General features: G+C 33.4%; 1 protein-coding gene across 9 annotated transcripts in view; it reads left to right on the forward strand.

Annotated features, from left to right (window-relative positions):
* Pias2 (protein inhibitor of activated STAT 2) overlaps positions 1-20,751 on the forward strand; it is an 83,507-nt gene that overhangs the window by 44,195 nt on the left and 18,561 nt on the right. For all 9 annotated transcript variants that reach the window (XR_007348821.1, XR_007348822.1, XM_048806267.1 and 6 more), the window contains 3 exons: positions 6,285-6,445; positions 12,625-12,758; positions 14,031-14,202. Coding sequence is in view for 7 of the 9 variants with exons in the window: in XM_048806267.1 (XP_048662224.1) it covers positions 6,285-6,445; positions 12,625-12,758; positions 14,031-14,202 (467 nt within the window). In the remaining 2 variants the exon portion in view is untranslated. The remainder of the gene's footprint in view (positions 1-6,284; positions 6,446-12,624; positions 12,759-14,030; positions 14,203-20,751) is intronic.

The raw sequence follows: 20,751 nt of genomic DNA on the forward strand, positions 1-20,751 counted from the left end.
TGATTGATTTCCTTATAAAATAATTGTGGGAATGAATGATGTAATTTGACAGAAGTCTGAACTTCTGTTTTTTACCATTTGGAAATCTACATGATTAAGCATTATAATTCTTTGTAGTCTTCAGGTAGTGATAGAGGAAGAAATTTAAAGGCCATTGGATCAAAGAAGAAAGATAACATTAGACTCGGAATAATCTGTCATGGTTAATACTGTAGACAATCCATAGCTGCTAAAAAAACTTATAGTAGGGCTGGGACTCAGTGGCAGAGCATTTACATGTGAGGTATTACGCTTGATCCTTAGCACCGCCTAACAAAATAAGCAAAATAAAATAAAGGGATGGTATCTATCTAAAACTACAACAAACAACAAAAAACCATGTCGTAAAAGGTGGCTCCTTTTGTGAGAATACACGTGGTATTGAAAAAATACTAATAAAATAACAAGGGCCTAATAAATGCTAATTGATGATCTTGGATTATTAAGTTAGGATATCTTTGTAAGGTACTTTGAATTACATAATTTTGTGTATCCTCATGTAGAAATTTAGGTGAGAAATCACTCAACGATCCCGAGATCCTCCCATGAGTTTCCAACTGAACTAATTCAGCATGAAAGTGCTGAGGACTTGCCATGAGTTGTTGGAAAGTTAATACTAGTTTGAGAGATAAAACCAACTCCCGTGATAAAACATCAGATTGTATTTATCAGATATGAGGAGATGGGAAAGGACAGGGATGGTGGATGAAGGTTTCTCTATAAAGTTAGTGGAAGAAAAACCTTTCAATAAGATTTTAGGATAAAATTTATAGAATAAGGAATCTATAATGTAGTTTTGGGGACATTTGATGACTCCCCGCCATTGTGAGAAAAGTGTTTTGTTTTTTTTACTGGACATTAAGTTGTGTCAGAAGTGAGATCCTACTTGGTGCTTCTTATTTAACTGTTTTAGCAAGCCTATATTGAATAGTTTTCCTGACTTTGTGTGTGTGTGTGGTGGTGGGGAAATTGAACCCAAGGCCTCACACATGCTAAGCAAGCACTCTGCCACTGAGCTACATCCCCAACTCAGTTTCAGTGATTTTGTAGATGAGAAAACCAAGACAGATACAGGCTGGTCAACCCAAATCACACATTTAGTAGTAGAACAAAAATAAAAATTTTGAATGTTATTCTAGTTTTTTTTCCAATAACTGCTGCCAAATTGGGCTAAAATATACATGTCCTAATTATAAATGTACCTTCTGTTAACCTGGAAAATGATATTTGCAGTTATCTTCTTTCCTGAAATTTTATTATCATCATTAATTTAAAATAATTTCCTTTTATTGAAAAATGTAGAATTTAGTGAAATGGGGATTGATGAGAAATTGGTACCCTCTGTGGCTATCAAACTCAGAAGTTGTGTACTCCCAGCAAAGGAGGATGATACCTGAGGTAGTGGCAGAGGTTCTAGTGGACAGTGGCTTGGACCCTAACTTCCTCTTTTTATAAGCTTGACACAAGCTTCTGACATGGGTTTGAGAATCTCCACATTACCTTTTTGTTCCTTCTAATATTAAAATTAAAATTGATACCAGATTAAAACAAATGAAATTACTGTTTTTTGTTTAAAAATAGTTGCATTTTGACAGTTTTTTAAATGGTTTTTAATGACCCCACTATATTTAGCAGGCATTAATTGCAGACTCTCTAGGAGTTCAGTCATGGTATGGAGAGGAAACTCATATATAACCTATATGTTTTAGTGTATCAAGCTATTTTACCAGAAAGTAAGTACTGCTATACAGTTTCCCTAAGGAGTTCTAGTTCTACAGTGTTACAATGCTGTTTTCTCTAATAAGTCTTATTTTCTTAGAACCTTAACCCTCCTTTAAACAGACTGCCCATTCTACATAAAAACAACCAAAACACAATGGCAAACATACTGAAGGATTCTCAGACTTTTATTAATAGCAGAAGTAGTATATAAGAGTTGTTAGTATTCTTTTTATATAAAAATAGGGAGCAGTTCATTTTAAATATGTCAACTTTAATAAAGTTGACAATTTTAAGAAAATTAACTTTTCAATTATTTGAAGAAGTCAAATCATATAGCTGTTTGTTTATTTTTGTGGTGCTGGAGATTGAACACAAGCCTTCACTCATGGTAAGCATGTACTCTGACCTACACCCATGGCCCCATCCTGTGTTCATTAAATGTTTCCTTTTGGGCTGGGGATGTGGCTCAAATGGTAGCATGCTCGCCTGGCATGCGTGCGGCCCGGGTTCAATCCTCAGCACCACATACAAACAAAGATGTTGTGCCCGCCAAAAACTAAAAAATAAATATTAAAAATTCTTTCTCTCTCTAAAAAAAAAATAAAAAAAAAAATAAATAAATGTTTCCTTTTCTCTGTTTATAAGTGACAACAGGTCTATTTCTGAGCTACATTTCCTCAGAATTTATCTTTCTTGATGTTCTCAAGAGCTTTATAAGAGTAGATCGTACTCTTTAGACCATAGTGATATTAAAATAGATTGGGTAGTTAAACTGTAATATATGGTATAAATCAAAATCTAATGCAGATGTCTTGATAAGATTTAATGGGTAGTTAACTGACAGATGTTAGCAGATTAAAGTAGTTTTAGAAGAAGGAGCAGTTCTAGCATCAGTTAGAGAAAGCAGAATGGAGTCCCTGCCAGAATGGAGTCCCAGCCAGCAAACTATGGAAATAACATGGGATTTGGTACAGTAATGGGAAATAAAGAAGGAAAAAAAAGGTCTTAGTTACTCAGAAGGATAAAGAGTGAACCCTGGGTTTATTTGGGAAAACAGGAGAAAATGATAGCTCAGAGTGATGGAAGAAATGTTTGTTTTATTTCATAAGAAGCTTGTGAAATTATTTAGAGTAGATGTGAGTCTGGGAAATGGGAACAAGTCTCAAGACCTCTGTCCTAGGGACCTGCAGGAGGTAGTTTCACAGTATTATTGAAGAGGGATCTGATTGAGCATGTATAATTTTATTTGTGGAAATAATATGTGACGTTTATATGGGAGTTTTACCTTGTGATATCAGCTAGTGATTTTCAGTGTGTCCTGCAGAGTAGGTGTGCTGGGTCGCTGGGGGAAAAGAAAGATGGATTTGATTTTTTACCTCTTGAGATTTTTAAATTATAGAATTATTTAATTGGGACAGGAAGAGTAAAGAAATGAAAAAATTTAAATGGTCAAGGTCTACTATTTGATGTAATATTACTGATGGAATGTGATTTTTTTTCTAGATTTAGCTCTTGTGTTCATAATCATATGCATGTTAGAAAAAAAAATGTTTTATATATACTGTGCGGCTTGTCTTTTTTTTTTTTTTTTTTGGTGGTGGTGTTACTGGGGATTGAACCCAGGGCCTTGTACATGGAGGATAAGTACTCTACCGATTGAGCTATTTTAAAATTAATAGTATATCCTAAATACGTTAGTATGTATAGATCATTATAGGCATTTTGTTGAATGGTGTAGTGTAACTTATTCAACCTGTTCTAGTGACTATTTGCTTATTTTGATTCCTAAATATTTTATTTAAGAATTGATTGAAAATTCCTAAATAAAATATTTATGCTAATACTATTTAAATAATAAGTGATAACAAAAGGATGTCTACTAGGAATGCAGATATAGTTTGGGTTTAGAAAAATCTGTTAAAACTATTCATCTTATAATTGAAAGGAATTTTTTTTTATAAGCCCATGATCATCTCATAGAATGTCAGATAGTTAGTATCTATTCCTAATACATCAAAAGCTTAGCAAAATAGGAAAAATTGATGGTTAAACCCCCAAACATGTGTAATGTTATAAAGCTAGGGACATCTCAAGGCAGTGAGGAGCATTAGGATTTGTGTTGTAATATCAGCTGTGTCTCAGCAGGTAAGTTATTTTAGCTTCTTGAGCATCTGCATCTTCGACACAAATTAAAAATAGAGATGCCAACTTCTCTGGGTCATAGGATTATGAGGATTATAGGAGGTTTCTATAAAAACTCTTAGCATATTGTAAGATTCTAGGTAACTTAAGGAATAATCTGTTTTAAAAGAAGAAAAAATATGGAAGTATGTAGAGTAAGAGGAGAAGTTTCCTCAGGTTTTATTCTGTTTTCTTTTCTCAATGATGAGTTATAGTGTACTGCATGCTTGCTTAAACATTTAACTTCTAGGATTCCTTTTAGAATTCTAGTTAGATGAATAGCTAGAGGCAGTATAGCACAGTAACAAGGATGGCTTGTAATAAGCCCAGATCTTAGCTCTGCCTTATTTCTAACTTCATGTAATATTAAATTGATTCCTTGTGCCTTTGTTTTTTCTCATTATTAAAATGGGGAATGTTTTATATTTAAAGATGTAAAAGGTATGATTGTTTAAATGTAAAAGTGTGGATGCAGTGGCGCACACTTGTAAACAACTACACAGAAGCAGGAGAATTGCACGTTCAAGGCCAACCTAAGCAACTTAGATCCTCTCAAAATAAAACTGAAGGGAAGAAAGAAGCATTGGGGATGTAGCTCTGTGGTAGAGTTCCCTAGCATGTGTGAAGCCCTGGATTCAATCCCCAGTACATAAATAAATGATAGTAAATAAAAGTGTTATTGGAATTAGTGAAAAGTAACTTGCACATAGGCAAGTTCTGTAAGCATTAGTTATTGCCATGTTGATTTAGCTAATTGTTTCATTTTTAAATTACAAAATTTATGAACACTTAGACAATTATAGATGAAGTAGAAAGGAGGGAATATTCTAAAAATTCTACCACCCAAGCAGTATTAAGAATGTTCTGATTTTGTTTCTGAATTTTTTCAAACTTTGTAGTGCGTATAAAGAAAAAAAATATCTCTTTGCCACTTTCCAATTATTCATTCTACTGCCTGATAAGCAAATACTGAGCACTTACTATGAGGTAGTATTGTGCTTGGACAGTGAAATTACAATGGGCAACAGATGTAGACCCTGGCCTTGTGGGAGCTCTATAGTGGGAGAAACACTTTGAACCAAATTACCAGAGCTGACTAAAAATGGAGATACTTTTGGTAAAGAAAATATATGGGGAGATTAAGAGTTACATAGAAAAATATAATCTGATCTCATCTGAGTATTATGTATATGTTGGTGCAGTAAAGCTAAACCAATTGCAATAGCAGTTGAACAAAATGTAATTATAGAAAAGTACATTGAAAATCGACGAGATTATATAATAGTTAAACTTTCATAAAAAGTATGCTTAGCTTATATCAAACATACAAGGCTGATCTGTCTCATGTAAATAAATCCTACAAATATATGATCAACATTAATGATCAAATGAAAAATGAGGAAAGGTTTTATATGAATAAATAGTTATTAGAAACACAAGTGACTCTTAGAAGTAGAAGAGGAGGCTCTACAACGTCTTATAATTAACAGAAATGCAGTTCACAACTCTTTTGGAATATTTCTTATTTCATAAAAATCAAAGAATTACAAAACACTGTATTGGCAAGGTTACATGGAACCAACAACATTTATTGTGTGCATAAGTGAGTAGGTATCTCTGGAAGGTGGTTTGTCATTGGGACTGAGATCATACATGTTATCCCCCCCCCCCCCTTTTTTTTGGTTGTGCAGAGGATTGAACCCTGGGCCTTTGTGCATGTGAGGCAAGCACTCTATCAACTGAGCTGTATCCCCAGTCCTTTCCTTTCCCTTTGACCTCAAAATTTAATTCCTAGGTACTTAGCTTTTCTCACTACAAAGATTGGAAACAATTTAAGTGTCCATCACTAGTGTACTTATTAAATAAATTATGCCTTTGTGTAATGGTAGTTTTATATATACTGACTTGTGTATAATAGTCACCAAATTATGTGACAGGGTAAGTTGCAGAAGTGGGTGTAAAATATGCCACCATTTGTGGAAAAATACTTTCCTTAAATATCCACTTATTTTATGCATAGGACATCTATGAAAAAACATGTAAGAAATGGATACAGTGGTTTCTTTAAATAGGAAAACTGAGAACCAGTTGAAGTATTTTTTTCATTGTATCTTTTTCTACCAGTGCATTTATACGTAGCTTATTTTGAAAAAGTGAAATGGTTTTTCAAAAACCACAAAGCAGTTTGTGAAGTAAAAAAAAAAATAGTGATTTAATAGTAATAAATTTAGGTTTGTATTTTATTTTCATTTTGATGCTTCTTGAGACTTTTTTCTCTGTTCCCTTTGAGGTTTTGTCCTCTTTTTTGAACTACTTTCCATGTTGTATCCCCTGTCCTATAGTTAGGAAAAATGAGGCTGACAATCCCATGCCGTGCAGTGACTTGTACACATCTACAGTGCTTTGATGCTGCCCTTTATCTACAAATGAATGAGAAGAAGCCCACCTGGATTTGTCCTGTGTGTGATAAAAAAGCTGCCTATGAAAGTCTAATACTAGATGGGTAAGTATATGCCCTCCCATTTTAGAGGGTACTGGCGATTGAATTCAGGGGCACTCAGCCACTGAGCCATATCTCCAGCCCTATTTTGTATTTTTATTTAGAGTCAGAGTCTCACCAAGTTGCTTAGGACCTCACAATCTTGCTTCAGCCTCCCAAGCTGCTGGGATTATAGGTGTAAGCCATTGTGGCCTGGCTGGTACTCCCTTTTTTGGTGCTTAGGGATCCAACCTATGGCCTCTTGAATGCTATGCACAAGCTCTACCACTGATCTATATCCCCCAGCTCACTGTATCTCTTTTAATAGCTATTGGCTTTGGCTTCCTTTAGTATGGCCTTATAAATTCTACTCTAGCATAAAATTCAGATGTTTGTGCATTTTCTATTTTACATTTAATTACACATAGCTTCTTTTTAAGCAGGTTATTGGTGCTTTATGTTTTTTTGATTAATTTATTTGTTCTAGTTTGTTATACATGGCAGCAAAATGCATTTCAATTCATAGTACATATATACAGCACAATTTTTCATGTCTCTGGTTGTACACAAAGTAGACTCACACCATTTGTGTCTTCATACATGTTCTTAGGGTAATGATGTCCCTCTCATTCCACCATCTTTCCTAACCCCTAAGCCCCCTCTTTATGTTTTCCTTTTACAGGTTGAGTATCCACTAACTGAAATGCTTGAGACCAAAGCGTTTTACAGTTTAGAGTATTTCAGACTTTGGAATACTTGGATAGATTTTTCCAGTTGAGCACTCCTAATCTGAATATCCCAAATCAAAAATGCTCCAAAAACTGAAAGTTTTTGATTGTCCTTTTAGTCCTCAGAATAGTTTCAGAGTTTTGATCAGGGATGCCAAACCTGTAATATAATTTGTATTGGGGAAAGTAGGTATACAGTTTCCTTTTGTCTTTGCCTCCCAAGATCTTTTTATAAAAGCCTGTAGGTAAGAGGGAAATCTGCTTAGTGAAATCATTTTGTTTACCTAAAATCTCTTATAATAGCAATTAGGGTCTTTGAAATAAACCATAGAGTGGCAGGATAGATAGTCACAGAGGTGGTAGATTCATATTGGAATTCACACTCAGGTTATTCTGATTCTGGAGCCCAAATTCTAAACATTATTTCTTATATTGCATGTCAGAATATGGAAAATTATAGGAAATAATTTGAATAAGTGAGGTATTCTTTTTTTTTTTTTTGAATGACCTTTTAAAAAATTAATACATCATCTATGTACCACTATAAGATTTAGAAAATACAATTAATGAAGTTATTAAAATAACCAGTAATCTCATCCTGTGGTGTTGACTTTGTAATTTACATTGAAATAGTTAAATCCTACTTTACTTACATGATTTTCACTCAGTATATAGTGAAAACTTTTCAGAATGTTTTACTTTGGAGAATAATGGGGCACTTGTGAGAGAAAGTGATTTTCACCCTTCCCTCTAAACTTCCTTTTTGCTGGATATTATTGTGGTAATTTCAGCTTATTTTGAAAGAATTTAAAATAATAGCAAAGAAGTGGAAACAGTAGTGCAACCTCCAGTATCAGATTTGACCCAGATGCATCAGTTGTTAACCTTCTGCCGCAATTGTTTCTTCACATTCCATTCATATATATGTATGTATATACATTTTTGGTGTGTTGCATGAATGGGTACACACAGAAAGAATTATTACTATTTGTAGACTTGTTTTGAACCATCTGAGAGTTTTATGTTCCTGTCTTTTTGCACTTTAATATTTTAGGATATTATTTGTTTCTACTTTTCTGTTTTAAATTGCCTTGTGATATAATCATTTTGGAAGGTGACATTTTGTGTATGTTTATGGAGTTCTTAAGATTTCCAAAACAGAAATCTTGATTCAAAAAGTGAATGGCTTTAAGACAGCATTATTATGATGCCTCTCATAGTAAGCTGTTTACACTAGTAGTAAAATCATTTTAGTCTCTTGCCAGCAGGTATATCACCTACTTCTTAGTCCCTCTTATCAGTCTTACATATTAAATCTTATTTTTAAAATGCCTACCAATTTCCTGATTGAAAATCATGTCTCATTGTTTTGATTTCTACATCTTGTATTATTAGAATTATTAGATACCTATTTATTCCATATGTTGATCATTATAATATCTTTTGTGAATAACCTGCTAGGGTTTCCTTTCTTTTCTAGGACTGTTCATCTTTTTTTCTTACTGATTTGTAAGTGGTCATCATATAGTAAGAGTATTTCATTGTTTATATGTGCCAAATGTGTTTTCCTAGTCTGTTTACCTTTTAATTGTACTTATTATAATTATTTTTCATTTAGAAGTTTCACATTTTTGTTTCATCAAGGATGTTCCTTTTGAATTTCTGTCCTTAATGCATTTAAGAAGTCCTAGAGATTTTAAATAATCATTCACTTGTTTTTCATCAGATACATTTATGATTGATTTTCAATCATGCAGTTCTTCATTTTGTTGTGTATTCCTTCAAGAATTTATTAAGCATATTTGCCAAATACCTATTATCTGTAGATGTTGCATATTAAATGCTATGGAGACAAAGAACTGTACTGCGTCAGGAATATTGGAATGGGGAAGATGATATTTTTTTTTTCTTTATTTAGGTACTAGGGATTGAACTCAGGGACACTCAACTAGTGAGTCACATCCCCGGTCCTATTATTGTATTTTTATTTAAAAACAGGGTCTCACTGAATTGCTTAGTGCCTTACCATTGCTGAGGCTGGCTTTGAACTTGCAATACTCTTGCCTCAGCCTCCTGAGCCACTAGGATTACAGGCTTGTGCCACCGTGCCCAGCCGGGGAGAAACTTTTATGGTAGAGTGCAGTTTATGGTAGAGAGTAGGTGATGCTATTAGGGTTAAGTATCCTACCATCCTGCCACTCATTGTTAATAGTTTCGACATTTATTGAACAGCAGTTAGCTCTTCTTTGTACTTTTGTGGTAGTTACTACCAGCATCATCACTCCATTCTTATAGTTCAGTATGATTAAGGCAAATAAATGGCTCATGAAGGAGGCATTCTTTTCTCCCCCATTTATATCAGCTGTATTGAGGTATAAGAACTACATATATATAACATATACAGTTTGCTAAATTTTGACCTATATGTATGTAAACTCTTCACTCCAATTAAGATAATGAATATATCCATCACACTATATATCTTTGTGATCTTTCCCTTTTATTCAGTCCTCAGGCAGACATGATATGCTTTCTGTTTCTGTACAGTAGTTTCCTTTGTTCAGCTTCTTTTACTCAGCATACTTATTTGAAATTCATCCACTTTTCGTGTGTACCAACAGTTGATATTTGGGAAGGGTGGGTACCAGGAATTGAACCCAGAGGCACTTAACCACTGATCCACATCCCCAGTCCCTTTTTATATCTTATTTACAGGGAAGGTTTTGCTCTTTTGCTTAGGGCCTCACCAAGTTGCTAAGACTGGCCTAGAACTCAATCCTCTTACCTCAGCCTTTGGGATTACAAGCATGCACTACCACGCCCGACAACAGTTCACCTTTAGTACATAGTTCACTGAATTGCATTTCATTTGTAGTATAGGGATATCATAGTTTAACTTTTCACATGTTTTGGAATTGTTTCTGGTTTTGAATTATGGCAAATACAGCATCAGTGGATATTCATTCATTGTGTAGATGAATATTTTCATTTATCTTGGATAAATGCTTAGGAATGAAATACCTGGTTGCATTCTAGGCATATGTCTAAGAAACCGCTGAACTGTTTTCTAAAATGGTTGTCATATTTTATATTCTGATTAGCAGTATGTGAGAATTGTCGTTGATTTCACATTCTCACCAACATTGGTATGACTAATCTTTGATTTTTGCTATAGCCTGTAGCCATATATAGTGGTATCCCATTGTGAATTTAATTTGCATTTTCTATTGCTAGTTGTGTTGAGATCTATTTGTGTATGAATTCTCCATCTGACACTTTCCTTGAAGTGACTGTTTTAATTTTGCCTATTTTTTTAATTGATTGTTTTCATATTACTAAGTTTTGATGATTCTTTATAAATTCTGGATGCAAATCTGTTCGCAACTATTTTCTACCATTTTTTTCATCTTTTTAACCTGTTTTTTCAGTATCTATCAAATAGCAGAAGTTCTTAACTTCTAGGAAGGCCAATTTAACAAATTTTTCTTTTACGGATTGTACTTTTGATATCACATTTCCCTCTAACTGAAGGCCACAAAAATTTTGTCTAACGCTTTCTCAAGAATTTTTAAACTTATTTTTATATTTAGATCTATCTACATGAATTTAAGAAAAAGATCGAGGTTTATTATTACTACTTTTTGGTATATAGCCATATGATTGTTCTCCCATCATAGGTTTGTTTTTTTTTTTTTTTTTTAATTTAATTGTCTTCCCCAAAAATCAGTTGATCATATGTGTGTGAATCTATCTTGGACTCTGTTCTGTTGATTTATTTTTTTATATTTGCATTAGTACTACACTCTCTGGAAATTAGGTAGTATGAATTTTCCAACTTTTTTTTTTCCTGGAAAAAACATGGGATATTGATTTGTATTGTCCTGATCAACAATATTGAGGTTTCTGATACATGAACGTGATAGATTTATTTTTCAGTAATGTAGTTTTCAGTCTATCTTCTACATCTTTTATCAGATTTATCCCTAAATATTTTATATTGTTGACACAGGCTTCTGATTTTTTTAATTCTATTTATTCCTAATATTAGAAACATAATTGATTTCTTTATATTGCTTTCATATCTTGAACTCAATATTTCCAAGCACTTTATTGAAGTTTACATTGGATTTTCTTTCTTTCTTTATATTTATTCTTAAGTTTTAGGTGGATATACAATATCTTTATTTTGCATTTATGTGGTGCTGAGGATGGAACCCTGGGCCTCGTGCATGCTAGGCAAGCACTCTACCACTGAGCCACAAACCCAGCCCCTACATTGGATTTTCTACAAGACAGTTGTGCTTCTTACTTTTGTGTCTAGAATCTTCTTTGTGATAAGATTTTTAACTACAAATCTAAAATCTTTAATAGGCAGAGCTTCTGAGGTTACTATTTCTTGTTGAGTGAATTTAAATAAATCTGATAGAAGTTTGTGAGTTTTACTGATCTGTTCAGAAAATCAGCCTTTGGTTTCATTGATTGTTTTTTCTATTTTATTTATTTCATCTCTGTTTTTTATTTCCCTTTTGAAATATTTATTTTTGCTTAACTATAATTTTCAGTTTATCAAATAAAGTTTTTGGACTGAAACCATTTCTAAAAAGGGGGGTATAAGTGCTATTTTCTGTTTATTACTGCTGTAGCTATAATTCACAAATTTAATTGTATTTTCATTCTGTTCATAATACTTTACAATTTTTATTTTTATTTTTCATATCTTACAGAGCATTTAGTTTATAAATATTGAGAATTTTTCAGATATTTTTCTAATTCTGACTTCAATTTTATTTCCATTTTAGTCACAGAAAATAATGTATGCGTTGAATTATTTGAAATTTATTAAGACTTTATTGCCTTTCTTCCTCTTCTCACCTGTTTTCCTTTTTTCTTGATATTAAAGCTTATAAATTATTTTATTGTATAATAGCCTTTGTCTACTCATGTTTGTTTTATAAGCTGTATTTGAGGTTGTTCTTTAAGGCCACTTATAGCTAGGAGACTCTAGATGTCTATTTCTGTTTTAGTCACTGATATTTTAAATCATTGATATTTTAGATCATTAGGCAATACTCATTGCCTATTACACACCTAAAACTTGGCTCATGATTAGCTCAGTGGTAGAACATTTGCCTAGCAAGGATGAGGTTCTAGGTTGAATCCCCAGTAACATAAAAAAATAAATGAATTAATAAACAAATACTTAAAAAATAAGTAAATAATCAATCCTTGGAGGAAAAGGGCATAATAGTTGCTATGAAGTGTTAAGTATTGAAATATTAAAAAAAAAAGTCAGAAAACATTACTTTTTCTTGTTGAGTGAATTTAAATAAATCTGATAGAAGTTTGTGAGTTTTACTGATAAGATTTTTAACTATAAATCCAAAATCTTTAATAGGCAGAGCTTCTATTGTACACTATATACTTAATATTTGAACAGAGCCATTGACATGTATGTACTTCTTAATTGGTTTTCAGGCTTTTTATGGAAATTCTCAATGACTGTTCTGATGTGGATGAAATAAAATTCCAAGAAGATGGTTCTTGGTGTCCAATGAGACCGAAGAAAGAAGCTATGAAAGTTTCCAGCCAGCCATGTACAAAAATAGAAAGTATGTGCACAATGCCATCAGAGAGCAAAGCCAGGAGATTTATACAACATTATCTTTTTAATGAACCTTGACTGCTAGACCTAATTTTGGATTTCAGTTCACTAAGTTTTATCTTTTAATTTTTTTTAGTTGTACATGGACACAATACCTTTATTTTGTTAATTTATTTATATGCAGTGCTGAGGATCGAACCCAGTGCCTCATACATACCAGGCAAGCGTTCTACTACTGAGCTACAACCCAGCCCTAAGTTTTATCTTTTGATCATCTATCACATGTAATTTCTTATGAAATATGCAGAAGGTTTAATACCATCTTTTCATTGTGTAGTTTTCATATGCAAAATAAATAAGTCACTAATAATTTTAATAAATTATAAAATGTTACCTATAGAATGAAAAGTTAGAAAATGACATACAGTTTTTTAGAATTCTTTTGAGAGTTTCTGTAGGTAAAACCTCAGGTGGAATTCAGGGATTGCATCAGAGTTCAAAGAGAAGAAAAACTAAAGGAGTTCTACTAATATTAGTTATTTCCCTGTAGTTGGAAGAGTGCAATGGCCAAGGTTTCCCTTATCTTTGAGAAGAATGGGAGTGATTTAATTGATAGTTACTGCTGCTTTTTCCTTTATAAACTAACATTCATTTTTTACTAAACAGAGTTTAAAAATAATACTTTCATATTAAAATATGAGTTGATATATAATGTATTAGACTATCCTAATGGGCCAAAAGAACCTTGATGATTAATAGAGGATTCATAAGAAAATTTTAAATGTCTAAATCACTCGGACAAGTTTGGGATTTTTTTCTGTTTATCAAGTTGACGATTTTTATCAAGTTTTTGGCTCATGATGAGTCTATAAATTGTTTAGTATGAACGTGATTGTTTGAATGGAAATACCCGATTCTGACTTAACTGGGCCACGAATCTGTGAATATGCAACTGGTGAAACATATACTTTGAACAGTTTCCTAACCTCTGAGTCTCTCTGTACTATGACTGCTTACCTGGGAATACCACATGAGCAGTAGCAGGAGTCCAGTTACCTCTTTGACCTCTGTCAAAGAGTAATGCTCATGTTGCCTCTCCAGGTTAGCAGCTATTTCACAGATATCTGGAGTTAGGGAACTGAACTCCGTCAGTTGGATAGAGTATGTAGCTTCCCTGGCTGTGTGTTATCATCCTTTACTATATAGTTAAGACTGTCACGGATAGAGTTTGTGTTTTACCATTGATGTTTTTATTTTCCTTCTCTTTTTCTGCATCCAGCTTCAAGTGTACTCAGTAAGCCTTGTTCAGTGACTGTAGCCAGTGAGGCAAGCAAGAAGAAAGTGGATGTTATTGACCTAACAATAGAAAGCTCTTCTGATGAAGATGAAGAACCTCCTGCCAAAAGGAAATGCATCTTTATGTCAGAAACACAAAGCAGCCCAACCAAAGGGTTTGTTAATTTATAGTTCACTATTGTTCATTACCCTTGCCACTAATTGTTCTTAGGATAGATTTGTAAATATCTCTTTGGGAAGTTGCATAACCGTAGAAGGCAATTTTAATTTGCTTTTGTTTAGTTGAATTATTTTCAAGAAAATATATTGTTTATAGGAAAGCAAATTTTGTTGAAGAAAATATTCACATATCTGAGAAGTGAGACTGAGGTATTTATTTCATATATGATACCCTTTGTTATTTTATTGAAATTTTTTTACTACAAATTTTTTTCTCTAATTTTTTTTAATTGGTGCATTATAGTTATATGTAATGATGGCTTTTATTGTTACATATTCGTACATGCACACTTGGTATAACAATATAATTTATACAGTATCACTCCCCAGCACTTCCTCCTCCTTTCCCTCCCTCCTACCCAGTGGTCCCTTTTTTCCCCTTTCTTCTACTCATCTCTCTTTGATTTTCATAAGTTCACTGCTCCCCACTCCATGCTCATCTTTTTCTTTTTCCTCTTGACCTCCCACATATGATAAAATGTACAACCCATGACCTTCCCACTTTGGCTTTTTTCACTTAACATAATGGTTGTGAGTTCCATCCATTTTTCTACAAATGACTTATTTCATTTTTCTTTATGAAATAAGAAATAAAACTCCATTATGTGTATATACCACATTTGTTTTGTTTTGTTTTGTTTTTAATCTGGCCATTTGTTGATGGGCACCTAGACTGATACCATAGTTTGGCTGTTGTGACTTGTGCAGCTATAAACATGGGTAAGCATGTATTACCATAGTATGATGACTTTAATTCTCTAGGATAAGGGCTGAGGAGTGGTGTAGCTGGGTCCTGTGATGGTTCCATTTTTTGCCTTTTGAGGAACCTCCATATTGGTACTCCATAGCTATTGTACCAATATACAGCCCCAGCAACAGTTTAAAAGTGTTCCCTTTTGTCCATATCCTCTCCAGTATTCATTATTGTTTGTATTCTTGATGACCTGTCATTCTGACTGGTGTGAAATGAAGTCTCTACTGTAGTTTTGATTTGCATTTTCCTAATTGCTAATGATATTGAACATTTCCTCCTATATTTGTTGGCCATTTGTGTTTCTTTTTTTTTTTTTTGAGAAGTGTCGGTTTAGTTCATTTGCCTATTTATTAATTGGGTTATTTGATTTTTTTGTGTGTATAAATTTTTTTGAGTTTTTATATATTCTAGATAATAATGCTCTGTCAGAAGAATAGCAAGATTGTCTGCCTTTCTGTTGGTTCTGTCTTCACATTCCTAATTATTTCTTTAACTGTGCATAAGTTTTTTAACTTGATGCCATTCCACTTGTTAACTTATGACATTACTTCCTGAGCTTTAGGGGTTCTATTGAGAAAGTCATTTCTTAAATCTTTTTTGTGAGGAACCTTTTTTTCATGTCTCAGGCCATTGTGAGGAAGCCTGGTGTAATAGAGTGTGGAATTGGAAATCTTCTAAGAACAAATATCAATTCTGGCACTTGCTTCTTTGCTCTGTGGTTTTGGTTGAAATCCTTAAGTTGAGCCACCTTTTTCTGTTCTGTAAAATGGGATGAAATAATGCCTACTTTATGGGATTGATATCAGGTTACAATGAGATAATGAAAGAACTTAACTTTTGTTGTCAGGCACATAATAGTTACTCAATGAGAATTGATTCCCTTACCTTTTCTCCCACTCCAGGGTAAAATGAGAGCAAATAGTGCATTTTTTATGCACTTTCTGTGACTCATCTGGCAGAAACCATTCCAATTTGAAGGAAAAATGGTTCTGAGTGTTTAATGATAGATGCTTCTCAGAGATTTTGGAAGGTGTAATGGATTCTCTTCACCATTCCATCACACATTTTTTTCAAACTTGGAAGTGCTAATCTCATCATTGCTGGCTTCTCAGTCTGTTTATTTTTTTCTGATGGTTTTTTTACATGCCATAAAGTCCACTCATCCTAAGTATAGAATAGCACAATTAATTCCTTTTTATTAAATTCATACAGTTCTATAACCATCATCACAAGTCAGTTGCAGAATATTTCTAACACCCAAAAAACATCATATTCCTTTGCAGGTTATTCCTATACACACTCCAGAATTAGGTAACCATTTTTATCTCCTAATTTACCTGTTTTAGACTTTTTTTTTTATAAATGGAATTACACTCAGTACACTTTAACAGCATTCTTTTTTGTAACTTTTTAAAAACTTACATTCGGACTACTTTTTAAAGTTACTTTTAAGAACTAAACTTTTGTTCTTCCTTGTAAAATACTTATATTTTCAGATATGATTTATATATCTAAGGGCTTGTATTTTTAGAATGCTTTTTTTTAGTGGAATAGAAAAAGATGAAAGTAATTGATCTGGATTTCTTCTGCCATGCTGATCACTTATTGCTCCTTTGAGGGATTTTGTTTGGCAGTTCTATAATTTGAATGACAAAAAGTGAAAATATACTTTTGAAGTGTTTACTGAGGTGTAGAATCAGAAAAATGAATGCTTAGGTATGGTATTTCTACATATTATTTTCTCATGATATCATTTAGAATATGCTGGAAAGATGAGTTGCAGAAGCTGTTTAAGTTGGAGTTATTCCTTGAATGAATTCATAAATGCATATTTTTAAAGATATGCATTGATGCTGGCTCATGAGTTAATGTGGTTGTAGAGAGTTGCTGGTGGCATGCCACAAGGGTCTAATCCTTTGAGTATTCTGTACCACATTTTATCAGTACTCGATAGGGACATGACACTGGAGGAATGACATATACATTGGGTAACAAAATCTGAAGTGACCACAAAATGCAAAGGAATAAAGGTAGTTTATACCTGTGGTCAGCTACTATAGAGATAAATATTAAGACCCCTCATCTAAGTTGAAAAGAAGGTCATAACTAACTCTGGTTAGTGTAAGGTGAAAGTATATGATTAAATCAACATATGGCAGTTTAGTTTTAAGAATTTTGTATGAATTTCAGCTACCCAGCTCCTTCCATGAAATTAGCATAACCCTCAATACCCAAATTAGGTTATCATCACCATATAGAAGAATAGGTTCACATGGAAAGATAAGTGAAAATTCTGAACTTAATTTTAGGAAGTCTTATAATTATGCATTAAAATGACATCCATTATGACCAAGTAGAGCTTATTCTAGGAGTGCTTTAATATTAGGAAATAATAAAGTGAATTTTGTCATTAGGACAGCTATATAGTCTTAAGATGTCTGAAAGGTATTTAGTAAATGCTATTTTTTTTTTTAATGTCAGAATTCACTTAATGGTTTAAAGAACTTACTGCTTAAGCTGATTTGTTCTTTGTTCTTAGATGGCACTAATAAAAACAGTGTCCAGAATATGTACTATAGCAGTTTTGTTCCATTTTAGGTTATGCAGCTCTATTTAAGACAATTTTAGAGATGATCATCAAGAAGTGTATTAAGAAATGAAGGCAGCCAGGCAGGATGAATAGGAAGGTGTGGGTGATGGAACCTGGAACACAATAGATGAAGGTATTAAGCCAGGAGAAGAGTCTATGTTACAGCCACCTCCTAGTTCTTAAAAGGGAACTATTCACTAACTTCATTTTTACTCTTTGTTATAACATTCAGTGGATTTAGGTCAAATGAGAGATGCATGGAAAAACTTTGTATTGGAACTTTCTGAACACAAATAGTTGATGTTTTGTGCTATCACATTTTTCTTTGTTAAGACAGAGTGCACACCATCTATCAAAATATCCGAGTGTAGGCTTAATACTATGATTATATCCTCTCTGTAATCCTTTCCTACTCTTGGGCTTTGGGGGTTTTGTTTCTCATCATTCTTTTCATATCTTTCCTTATGTCTCAATTGAGAATTTCGGTGGTTTTCCTCAGCTGTGAAAGTTTATCCTTGAATGAATGAACCTCATAACCAATGACAGTAAGCAAATGAAAGAATAGATGAGAGATGCAGAAAACTTAATTTTGACTTATAGTCCAGAAATTATATGAACTGTTTTTTAAAAAGCATATTGTTTTAGTAAAATTAATTCTTATAAACAATTTTATAGAGCACTGAGAAGAAAGTAAAAGGTCTGTCATGTAGAAAGAACTTCTGTTATCATTTTGTTGACATCCTAGCCCTTTTCTTTGCTTACCTCATGGAGATTGATTGATTGATTTTTATCAGGGATTGAACCCAGGGACATTTAGTCACCAAGCTCATCCACAGGCTGTTTTGTTTTGTTTTTGAGACAGGACCAAATTGCTTAGGGCCTTGCTAAGTTGCTGAGGCTGGCTTTGAACTTGCAATCCTCCTGCTTCAGCCTCCCGAGCTGCTGGGATTACAGGCATGCTCCACCACAGGGTTTTAAATGTAGTTTTATAATTCTTGTTGGAAGAAACTGGTACCATATAAAACATTTAGAAAACTTAAGTTCTTCTATATTGAGATATTTTGCATTTGATGCTTCTGTCCCTCCAAAATTGAATAGTTGGCTTGGTTTTAATAAGGAGACAGGAAATAATAGGAATAAAATGTGTATGTAATAATAGGAATAAAATGTGTATTAAGAAGTATTAAGAATTGGTAGCAAATTTAAATCTTTATTCCTTTATGATCATAAAGTGGGAGTGCATGGTGAGCTTCAGGTATATGAATAAAAATCAACTCAGCCAGGCATGGTGGTGCATATCTGTAATTCCAGCCCTTGGGAGGATAGGCAGGAGTATCCCAAGTTTGATGCCAAGCCTTGCAACTTAGTGAGACCCTGTCTGAAAATAAGTAAAAAGGGCTGGGATGTTGCTCAGAGGTAAGCACCCCTGGGTTCAACCCTGTACCACCACCACCCCCCCACAAAAAAAAGGAAAAAAAAAAAAACCCCAGAAAACTCATTTTCAGATATCTGTGTCTGAGACAGGTATGAATTCCATGTATATAATACATGATCCGGAATGCTAGGATTTACTATCTAACAGCAGCCTAGCAGTTTACTTTTGTGTTGTGGTATAGTGGATAAAGTTTAAAAAATTTAAAATGAATATGTACACTTGCATAATACATACTGTGCCTAATGTGTCATTGCCTACCCAAGAAGTGTCCATAGCAAATTTTTTTAAAACTTATTTATTCTGATTTGTTACACACAATGGCAGAATGCAATTCATTTCATTTTACATATATAGAGCACAATTACTTAGGGTAATGATGTCTAACTCAAAATTCACCATCATTCCTACCCCCTTGTTCCCTCCCTTCCCCTCCCTACCCTTTGCCCTATTCTGAGTTCCTCCATTCTTCCCATGCCCCACCCCCATTGCCATTATAAGTCAGCATCCTCATATCAAAGAAATCATTCTGCCTTTGGTTTTGGGGTATTGGCTTACTTCACTTGGCATTATATTCTCCAGTTCCATCCATTTACCTGCAAATGCCATGTTTTATTCTCTCTTAATGCTGAGTAATGTTCCATTGTGTATATATTCTAAAGTTTCCCTCTTCATTCATCTACTGAAGGGCATCTGGGTTGGTTCCACAATTTAGCTATTATGAATTGTGCTGCTTTAAAAACATTGATATGGCTGTGTCCCTGTAGTATGCTGTTTTAATTCCTTTGGGTATAAACTGAGGAGTGGGATAGCTGGGTCAATTGGTGATTCCATTCCAAGTTTTCCAAAGAATCCCCATACTGGACCATAGCAAATTTTAAAGACTATTTAAAAATCTGTTACTTCATGGTATCACATTTGTATACCCATAATTTCATAAAAACAGCCATTTACATATCTATGGAACCTGTTATTTATATCTATAAATACATGTATTTTTCACATAGGTTTTAGAATCATTTTATGTTTCTGATTATAGTCATGGTGAAGATTTGATGAAAGCAAGATGTACTACCAGTCTCTAATTTGATACCCTAATGTCTATTTACACCCATTTTATATAAAGTTGAATTTGTGTTAATGCTTACAAAGTTCAGGTAATAGGAATTAATCAACACTAAAATGTTTTAACTTTTCATATGGTTTTAGAAGTTGATTTAATAGTTTTTACTTCCATTAGATTTTGCATTTTCATGTTTGACAGTCAATATTTTGTTATGGCAGAAGCATGAATAGTTATTTAATTATTTAAGGTTTCTTGTTATGTAAATGGGATATGTGCAATAATTAGTGTTCCTGTGATGATAGAGCACAGGGATGCTTACTTGTCTGCTCTTTAGATATAAAATCAGTGGTTGGGGAAGGAAAGAGTTGGGTTGCTGATTTCTGTAATATAGGATCAAGACAAAAGAAAATCTCCAGTGACATCTCAAAGGAAGAAAAGGGTAAGTGGTAGGAAGGAAGGCATTATCTTTTTCTTATCAACCTAAAATTCTTTTTTTTTTTTTTTGTGCTACTGGGGATTTAACCCGGAACCTTGCATATTCTAAGCTGGAGCTTTACCATAGAACTGTAGTAGCCCTTGAAATTCTCCTTTTAGTTTCCTTCAGGGGCAGAGAAAAGATAATAGGTTCAATGTTCCTTTAAGA

The sequence above is a fragment of the Marmota marmota genome, unplaced genomic scaffold, assembly GCF_001458135.2.
Source record: "Marmota marmota marmota unplaced genomic scaffold, marMar, whole genome shotgun sequence".
Taxonomy (NCBI): domain Eukaryota; kingdom Metazoa; phylum Chordata; class Mammalia; order Rodentia; family Sciuridae; genus Marmota; species Marmota marmota.